We start from the raw sequence: 9,752 nt of genomic DNA, 5'->3' as shown, positions 1-9,752 counted from the left end.
GTCCAAATATACGTACACAAAACGGTCCAAACAGTCTCTCAAAACATCGTTTATCATGGCCTGAAACACAGCGGGAGCATTGGTGAGGCCAAATGGCATGACGAGGTATTCAAAATGTCCTCGATGGGTGTTGAACCCTGTCTTCCATTCGTCCCCTTCCCGGATGCGCACCAGATGGTAGGCGTTGCGCAGATCTAACTTTGTGAACACCCGGGCTTGCTGTAATTGGTCGAACACGGTCGACATCAGTGGGAGCGGATACCGGTTCTTGATGGTGATCTGATTGAGGGGACTATAATCAATGCAGGGACGTAGGGTACCGTCCTTCTTGCCCACGAAAAAGAACCCCGCCCCCGCAGGCGACGACGATGGTCGAATCAGTCCTGCTTGCAGGGAGGAGTCTATATATTCATTCAAGGTTTGCTTTTCAGGTCCCGAAAGAGAATAAAGCCTCCCCTTGGGTATAGTTGAACCCGGCAGGAGGTCAATGGCGCAATCATACGGACGGTGGGGAGGTAGAGAGGTGGCCTTGGCCTTGCTGAATACCTCGGCCCATTGGTGGTAGCACGCAGGGACCCCGGTTAAGTCTGGGGCTGGCGCATCTGGAGCAGGAGGCACAGGGCACGGGTTAGACTTGATACAGGAATCATGACAGTCGGACCCCCATCCCGTTATTTCCCCTGATCCCCAGTCTATAGCGGGGTTGTGGCGTTGAAGCCATGGATACCCGAGAATGAGGGGGTTCATTGGAGAGGTCACGACATGTAGCCGTATGTTCTCCTGGTGGGGACCAATTGACAGCGAGACTGGTTCTGTTATGTGAGTTATCTCAAAGAGTGCCTGTCCATTGAGTGCCTTAGCTTTCACGGGAGTGTTCAGTAGCTCAGTCTTTACCCCCCACCGGCGAGCAAATGCCCAGTCTATCAAGCTTTCGTCCGCTCCTGAGTCTATTAATACTTCAAGTTCTATTTCTCTTCCCAACTGTGTAATCCTGCCCTTGGGGAGCACTCGCCCCGGGGACAGAGCCGCAGAGAAGGCGCTTACCTTCAGGGTCCTTCTCACTGGACAGGAGAGAAGGAGGTGTCCGAGCTCACCGCAGTAGTAGCATCTTCCCTCTCGGCGTCGCCGTAACTTCTCCTCCTCTGTTAACTTAGCTCTGCCCAACTGCATCGGTTCTGGCTCCTGGCGCTGCCGATCCCCGTACAGCCTGGAGTGGTGAACGTCAGGGCCGGCTACTGGGACGAAGGCGGGGGCGTTCCTGCTTCGGTGCTGCCTCCACTCTTGCAGCCGGTTGTCCGTGCGGATAGCCAGAGCGATGAGGGCGTCGAGGTCGGTGGGAAGGTCTAAGGGAATTAGCTGATCCTGTATGGATCCAGACAGGCCCCGGAGGAAGATGTCATATAGTGCCGTCGCGTTCCAACCGCACTCCGCAGCCAGCGTGCGGAACCGGATGGCGTAGTCTCCGACGGTGTCTTGTCCCTGGACTATCTGACAGAGTTGGCGAGCCTTGTCTCGGTCAGCGGAGATTGGATCGAACACCGTTCGCAGAGCCTCGATGAAAGCGGGGAGAGAGCGACAGGAGATGGAATCCCTGGCCCATTCCGCGGTGGCCCACGTGCGGGCCCTTCCCGTCAGGTATGATACCACGTAGGCCACCTTGGAGCGCTCGGTGGGGAAATCTGCTGGGGACCTCTCAAAATGCATCTCGCATTCTGTAATAAAGGCCCGGCTAAGGCCGGGTTCTCCGGAGTAGCGCTCTGGAGGAGCCAGTCTGGCACCGCCAGTCATGGGAGCTATTGCAAGGGGAGTAACGGGGGAAGCAACGGGTGTACTGGAGGTCGCTGCTGGTCCCGCGTTTAAGAGCGAGAGCACTTCCTGCATTTGCTGACCCAGCTTTGCTACTTGGGTGGCGACCGCTCCTCTGAAGTCTTCTTGATTCTTAGCGAGTCCTCGGATTTCTTCACCCAAGTCGCCCACTTGCCTCTGGTGCTGGGCGAGCAGTGAGGCATGGGAGCGCACTGCGGCGCACAGGTACTCCGACTCTGCCGAGTCCATGTCTGGCCAGTGTGTACTGTCAGGCACGGGACAAGGCAAGGGACTCGGATGCAGAGTCGTTTCTTTCTTGGATTTATTCCAGCAAGCACACTGATCAAAAGTACAAATCAAAACGCCTCTTGCGAGGGAAAACACGTGGCAAAAAGTACAAACAGAAGGCGTCGCACTGAGGCGAGATAAAAGGCTAAAAGTACAAATCAAAACGCCTCTTACGAGGGAAAACACGTGGCAAAAAGTACAAACAAAAGGCGTCGCACTGAGGCGAGACAAAAAGGCTATGGGAATCACAGTACTAACAAAAGCGTCGCTCGGTGGCGAGACAAAGAGGAGGGGTCTTACTGAGAACTCGGACATCAAGGAATCGCTGGTGGTCGGGACGAGGCAAGACACACTTGCACAGGACAAGGGGAAGACGCGGACTAAATACACACAAAAGCGCGTGGACACAGGTGCTGACCATTATTGTCAATTACACAGGTGCACACAATCGGGATCAGGGAAGACAAGACAACCAACACCGAGGAAGGAAACACGAACTGAAACGGAAGGGATGACAAAATAAAACCGGAAGTAAAATTACGACATCGACGAGACAGAAACCCGGAAAATTAAACGCGACCGCATGACAGCTCTTGGCAGCTAGAGAGTGCCGCGTTGACCACTGCGCATGAAGAAATAAGCACATGCAACGTTTGGTTTAGGTTTTAGGTGCATTTTTAATTTTATTGCTTAAATGGCATTTTCTCGACGAGCTGAGCACGTTTTCTGAAATGTGCTCCTCCCGTCACTCTGGTTGGGTGCGCACAGTAAAAAGTGCTCCTGGCAGCTAGGGAGTGCTGCGTTGAGCACTGCGCACGAAGAAATAAGCACCTGCAACGTTTGGTTTAGGTTTTAGGTGCATTTTTTATTTTATTGCTTAAATCGCATTCTCTCGACGAGCTGAGCACGTTTTCTGAAATGTGCTCCTCCCGTCGCTCTGGTTGGGTGCACACAGTAAAAAGAGCTCCTGGCAGCTAGGGAGTGCCGCGTTGACCACTGCGCACGAAGAAATAAGCACCTGCAACGTTTGGTTTAGGTTTTAGGTGCATTTTTTATTTTATTGCTTAAATCGCATTCTCTCGACGAGCTGAGCACGTTTTCTGAAATGTGCTCCTCCCGTCGCTCTGGTTGGGTGCGCGTAGTAAAAAGTGCTCCTGGCAGCTAGAGAGTGCCGCGTTGACCACTGCGCATGAAGAAATAAGCACCTGCAACGTTTGGTTTAGGTTTTAGGTGCATTTTTAATCTTATTGCTTAAATCGCATTTTCTCGACGAGCTGAGCACGTTTACTGAAATGTGCTCCTCCCGTCGCTCTGGTTGGGTGCGCACAGTAAAAAGAGCTCCTGGCAGCTAGGGAGTGCCGCGTTGACCACTGCGCACGAAGAAATAAGCACCTGCAACGTTTGGTTTAGGTTTTAGGTGCATTTTTAATTTTATTGCTTAAATCGCATTCTCTCGACGAGCTGAGCACGTTTTCTGAAATGTGCTCCTCCCGTCACTCTGGTTGGGTGCGCACAGTAAAAAGTGCTCTTGGCAGCTAGAGAGTGCCGCGTTGACCACTGCGCATGAAGAAATAAGCACCTGCAACGTTTGGTTTAGGTTTTAGGTGCATTTTTAATTTTATTGCTTAAATCGCATTTTCTCGACGAGCTGAGCACGTTTTCTGAAATGTGCTCCTCCCGTCACTCTGGTTGGGTGCACACAGTAAAAAGAGCTCCTGGCAGCTAGGGAGTGCCGCGTTGACCACTGCGCACGAAGAAATAAGCACCTGCAACGTTTGGTTTAGGTTTTAGGTGCATTTTTTATTTTATTGCTTAAATCGCATTCTCTCGACGAGCTGAGCACGTTTTCTGAAATGTGCTCCTCCCGTCGCTCTGGTTGGGTGCGCGTAGTAAAAAGTGCTCCTGGCAGCTAGAGAGTGCCGCGTTGACCACTGCGCATGAAGAAATAAGCACCTGCAACGTTTGGTTTAGGTTTTAGGTGCATTTTTAATCTTATTGCTTAAATCGCATTTTCTCGACGAGCTGAGCACGTTTTCTGAAATGTGCTCCTCCCGTCGCTCTGGTTGGGTGCGCACAGTAAAAAGAGCTCCTGGCAGCTAGGGAGTGCCGCGTTGACCACTGCGCACGAAGAAATAAGCACCTGCAACGTTTGGTTTAGGTTTTAGGTGCATTTTTAATTTTATTGCTTAAATCGCATTCTCTCGACGAGCTGAGCACGTTTTCTGAAATGTGCTCCTCCCGTCACTCTGGTTGGGTGCGCACAGTAAAAAGTGCTCTTGGCAGCTAGAGAGTGCCGCGTTGACCACTGCGCATGAAGAAATAAGCACCTGCAACGTTTGGTTTAGGTTTTAGGTGCATTTTTAATTTTATTGCTTAAATTGCATTTTCTCGACGAGCTGAGCACGTTTTCTGAAATGTGCTCCTCCCGTCACTCTGGTTGGGTGCGCACAGTAAAAAGTGCTCCTGGCAGCTAGGGAGTGCCGCGTTGAGCACTGCGCACGAAGAAATAAGCACCTGCAACGTTTGGTTTAGGTTTTAGGTGCATTTTTAATTGTATTGCTTAAATCGCATTTTCTCGACGAGCTGAGCACGTTTTCTGAAATGGGCTCCTCCCGTCGCTCTGGTTGGGTGTGCACAGTAAAAAGAGCTCCTGGCAGCTAGGGAGTTCCGCGTTGACCACTGCGCACGAAGAAATAAGCACCTGCAACGTTTGGTTTAAGTTTTAGGTGCATTTTTTATTTTATTGCTTAAATCGCATTCTCTCGACGAGCTGAGCACGTTTTCTGAAATGTGCTCCTCCCGTCGCTCTGGTTGGGTGCGCACAGTAAAAAGAGCTCCTGGCAGCTAGGGAGTGCCGCGTTGAGCACTGCGCACGAAGAAATAAGCACCTGCAACGTTTGGTTTAGGTTTTAGGTGCATTTTTAATTTTATTGCTTAAATCGAATTTTCTCGACGAGCTGAGCACGTTTGCTGAAATGTGTTCCTCCCGTCGCTCTGGTTGGGTGCGCACAGTAAAAAGAGCTCCTGGCAGCTAGGGAGTTCCGCGTTGACCACTGCGCACGAAGAAATAAGCACCTGTAACGTTTGGTTTAGGTTTTAGGTGCATTTTTAATTTTATTGCTTAAATCGCATTCTCTCGACGAGTTGAGCACGTTTTCTGAAATGTACTCCTCCCGTCGCTCTGGTTGGGTGCGCACAGTAAAAAGTGCTCCTGGCAGCTAGGGAGTGCCGCGTTGAGCACTGCGCACGAAGAAATAAGCACCTGCAACGTTTGGTTTAGGTTTTAGGTGCATTTTTAATTTTATTGCTTAAATCGCATTTTCTCGACAAGCTGATTACGTTTTCTGAAATGTGCTCCTCCCGTCGCTCTGGTTGGGTGCGAACAGTAAAAAGAGCTCCTGGCAGCTAGGGAGTGCCGCGTTGACCACTGCGCACGAAGAAATAAGCACCTGCAACGTTTGGTTTAGGTTTTAGGTGCATTTTTAATTTTATTGCTTAAATCGCATTCTCTCGACGAGCTGAGCACGTTTTCTGAAATGTGCTCCTCCCGTCGCTCTGGTTGGGTGCGCGTAGTAAAAAGTGCTCCTGGCAGCTAGAGAGTGCCGCGTTGACCACTGCGCATGAAGAAATAAGCACCTGCAACGTTTTGTTTAGGTTTTAGGAGCATTTTTAATTTTATTGCTTAAATCGCATTTTCTCGACGAGCTGAGCACGTTTTCTGAAATGTGCTCCTCCCGTCACTCTGGTTGGGTGCGCACAGTAAAAAGTGCTCCTGGCAGCTAGGGAGTGCCGCGTTGAGCACTGCGCACGAAGAAATAAGCACCTGCAACGTTTGGTTTAGGTTTTAGGTGCATTTTTTATTTTATTGCTTAAATCGCATTGTCTCGACGAGCTGAGCACGTTTTCTGAAATGTGCTCCTCCCGTCGCTCTGGTTGGGTGCACACAGTAAAAAGAGCTCCTGGCAGCTAGGGAGTGCCGCGTTGACCACTGCGCACGAAGAAATAAGCACCTGCAACGTTTGGTTTAGGTTTTAGGTGCATTTTTTATTTTATTGCTTAAATCGCATTCTCTCGACGAGCTGAGCACGTTTTCTGAAATGTGCTCCTCCCGTCGCTCTGGTTGGGTGCGCGTAGTAAAAAGTGCTCCTGGCAGCTAGAGAGTGCCGCGTTGACCACTGCGCATGAAGAAATAAGCACCTGCAACGTTTGGTTTAGGTTTTAGGTGCATTTTTAATTTTATTGCTTAAATCGCATTTTCTCGACGAGCTGAGCACGTTTTCTGAAATGTGCTCCTCCCGTCGCTCTGGTTGGGTGCGCACAGTAAAAAGAGCTCCTGGCAGCTAGGGAGTGCCGCGTTGACCACTGCGCACGAAGAAATAAGCACCTGCAACGTTTGGTTTAGGTTTTAGGTGCATTTTTTATTTTATTGCTTAAATCGCATTTTCTCTACGAGCTGAGCACGTTTTCTGAAATGTGCTCCTCCCGTCACTCTGGTTGGGTGCGCATAGTAAAAAGTGCTCTTGGCAGCTAAAGAGTGCCGCGTTGACCACTGCGCACAAAGAAATAAGCACCTGCAACGTTTGGTTTAGGTTTTAGGTGCATTTTAAATTTTATTGCTTAAATCGTATTTTCTCGACGAGCTGAGCACGTTTTCTGAAATGTGCTCCTCCCGTCGCTCTGGTTGTGCGCGCATAGTAAAAAGCTCTCCTGGCAGCTAGAGAGTGCCGCGTTGACCACTGCACATGAAGAAATAAGCACCTGCAACGTTTGGTTTAGGTTTTAGGTGCATTTTTAATTTTATTGCTTAAATCGCATTTTCTCGACGAGCTGAGCACGTTTTCTGAAATGTGCTCCTCCCGTCGCTCTGGTTGGGTGTGCACAGTAAAAAGTGCTCTTGGCAGCTAGAGAGTGCCGCGTTGACCACTGCGCATGAAGAAATAAGCACCTGCAACGTTTGGTTTAGGTTTTAGGTGCATTTTTAATTTTATTGCTTAAATCGCATTTTCTCGACGAGCTGAGCACGTTTTCTGAAATGTGCTCCTCCCGTCACTCTGGTTGGGTGCGCACAGTAAAAAGTGCTCCTGGCAGCTAGGGAGTGCCGCGTTGAGCACTGCGCATGAAGAAATAAGCACCTGCAACGTTTGGTTTAGGTTTTAGGTGCATTTTTAATTTTTTGCTTAAATCGCATTTTCTCGACGAGCTGAGCACGTTTTCTGAAATGTGCTCCTCCCGTCACTCTGGTTGGGTGCGCACAGTAAAAAGTGCTCCTAGCAGCTAGGGAGTGCCGCGTTGAGCACTGCGCACGAAGAAATAAGCACCTGCAACGTTTGGTTTAGGTTTTAGGTGCATTTTTAATTTTATTGCTTAAATCGCATTTTCTCGACGAGCTGAGCACGTTTTCTGAAATGTGCTCCTCCCGTCACTCTGGTTGGGTGTGCACAGTAAAAAGTGCTCTTGGCAGCTAGAGAGTGCCACGTTGACCACTGCGCAAGAAGAAATAAGCACCTGCAACGTTTCGTTTAGGTTTTAGGTGCATTTTTAATTTTATTGCTTAATCGCATTTTCTCGACGACCTGAGCACGTTTTCTGAAATGTGCTCCTCCCGTCGCTCTGGTTGGGTGCGCACAGTAAAAAGAGCTCCTGGCAGCTAGGGAGTGCCGCGTTGACCACTGCGCACGAAGAAATAAGCACCTGCAACGTTTGGTTTAGGTTTTAGGTGCATTTTTAATTTTATTGCTTAAATCGCATTCTCTCGACGAGCTGAGCACGTTTTCTGAAATGTGCTCCTCCCGTCGCTCTGGTTGGGTGCGCACAGTAAAAAGTGCTCTTGGCAGGTCGGGAGTGCCGCGTTGACCACTGCGCATGAAGAAATAAGCACCCGCAACGTTTGGTTTAGGTTTTAGGTGCATTTTTAATTTTATTGCTTAAATCGCATTTTCTCGACGAGCTGAGCACGTTTTCTGAAATGTGCTCCTCCCGTTGCTCTGGTTGGGCGCGCATAGTAAAAAGTGCTCCTGGCAGCTAGAGAGTGCCGCGTTGACCACTGCGCAAGAAGAAATAAGCACCTGCAACGTTTGGTTTAGGTTTTAGGTGCATTTTTAATTTTATTGCTTAAATCGCATTTTCTCGACAAGCTGAGCACGTTTTCTGAAATGTGCTCCTCCCGTCGCTCTGGTTGGGTGCAGACTGTAAAAAGTGCTCTTGGCAGCTAGAGAGTGCCGCGTTGACCACTGCACATGAAGAAATAAGCACCTGCAACGTTTGGTTTAGGTTTTAGGTGCATTTTTAATCTTATTGCTTAAATCGCATTTTCTCGACGAGCTGAGCACGTTTTCTGAAATGTGCTCCTCCCGTCACTCTGGTTGGGTGCGCATAGTAAAAAGTGCTCTTGGCAGCTAGGGAGTGCCGCGTTGACCACTGCACATGAAGAAATAAGCACCTGCAACGTTTGGTTTAGGTTTTAGGTGCATTTTTAATTTTATTGCTTAAATCGCATTTTCTCGACGAGCTGAGCACGTTTTCTGAAATTTGCTCCTCCCGTCACTCTGGTTGGGTACGCACAGTAAAAAGTGCTCTTGGCAGCTAGAGAGTGCCGCGTTGACCACTGCGCATGAAGAAATAACCACCTGCAACGTTTGGTTTAGGTTTTAGGTGCATTTTTAATTTTATTGCTTAAATCGCATTTTCTCGACGAGCTGAGCACGTTTTCTGAAATGTGCTCCTCCCGTCACTCTGGTTGGGTGCGCACAGTAAAAAGTGCTCTTGGCAGCTAGGGAGTGCCGCGTTGAGCACTGCGCACGAAAAAATAAGCACCTGCAACGTTTGGTTTAGGTTTTAGGTGCATTTTTAATTTTATTGCTTAAATCGCATTTTCTCGACGAGCTGAGCACGTTTTCTGAAATGGGCTCCTCCCGTCGCTCTGGTTGGGTGCGCACAGTAAAAAGAGCTCCTGGCAGCTAGGGAGTTCCGCGTTGACCACTGCGCACGAAGAAATAAGCACCTGCAACGTTTGGTTTAGGTTTTAGGTGCATTTTTTATTTTATTGCTTAAATCGCATTCTCTCGACGAGCTGAGCACGTTTTCTGAAATGTGCTCCTCCCGTCGCTCTGGTTGGGTGCACACAGTAAAAAGAGCTCCTGGCAGCTAGGGAGTGCCGCGTTGACCGCTGCGCACGAAGAAATAAGCACCTGCAACGTTTGGTTTAGGTTTTAGGTGCATTTTTAATTTTATTGCTTAAATCGCATTCTCTCGACGAGCTGAGCACGTTTTCTGAAATGTGCTCCTCCCGTCGCTCTGGTTGGGTGCGCGTAGTAAAAAGTGCTCCTGGCAGCTAGAGAGTGCCGCGTTGACCACTGCGCATGAAGAAATAAGCACCTGCAACGTTTGGTTTAGGTTTTAGGTGCATTTTTAATTTTATTGCTTAAATCGCATTTTCTCGACGAGCTGAGCACGTTTTCTGAAATGTGCTCCTCCCGTCGCTCTGGTTGGGTGCGCACAGTAAAAAGAGCTCCTGGCAGCTAAGGAGTGCCGCGTTGACCACTGCGCACGAACAAATAAGCACCTGCAACGTTTGGTTTAGGTTTTAGGTGCATTTTTTATTTTATTGCTTAAATCGCATTCTCTCGACGAGCTGAGCACGTTTTCTGAAATGTGCTCCT

At 49.2% G+C, this 9,752-nt stretch overlaps 1 protein-coding gene across 1 annotated transcript; it reads right to left on the bottom strand.

Annotated features, from left to right (window-relative positions):
- Window positions 1–466: 466 nt before the first annotated feature.
- Window positions 467–2,437, bottom strand: LOC148393660 (uncharacterized). The gene is made up of 2 exons (XM_088385707.1): window positions 1,045–2,437; window positions 467–602 (listed from the first exon to the last, which is right to left on the bottom strand). The coding sequence occupies exons 1-2, from the start codon at window positions 2,407–2,409 to the stop codon at window positions 582–584; spliced, it is 1,386 nt and encodes a 461-aa protein (XP_088241833.1). The 5' UTR covers window positions 2,410–2,437; the 3' UTR covers window positions 467–581.
- Window positions 2,438–9,752: the final 7,315 nt, after the last annotated feature.

This window comes from Syngnathus floridae, chromosome 9 (genome assembly GCF_059516105.1).
Source record: "Syngnathus floridae isolate MCC-2025c chromosome 9, RoL_Sflo_1.0, whole genome shotgun sequence".
In the NCBI taxonomy this organism is placed as follows: Eukaryota; Metazoa; Chordata; class Actinopteri; order Syngnathiformes; family Syngnathidae; genus Syngnathus; species Syngnathus floridae.
Note: the sequence above shows the minus strand (reverse complement) of the source record. Positions and strands in the feature narration are given on the sequence as shown.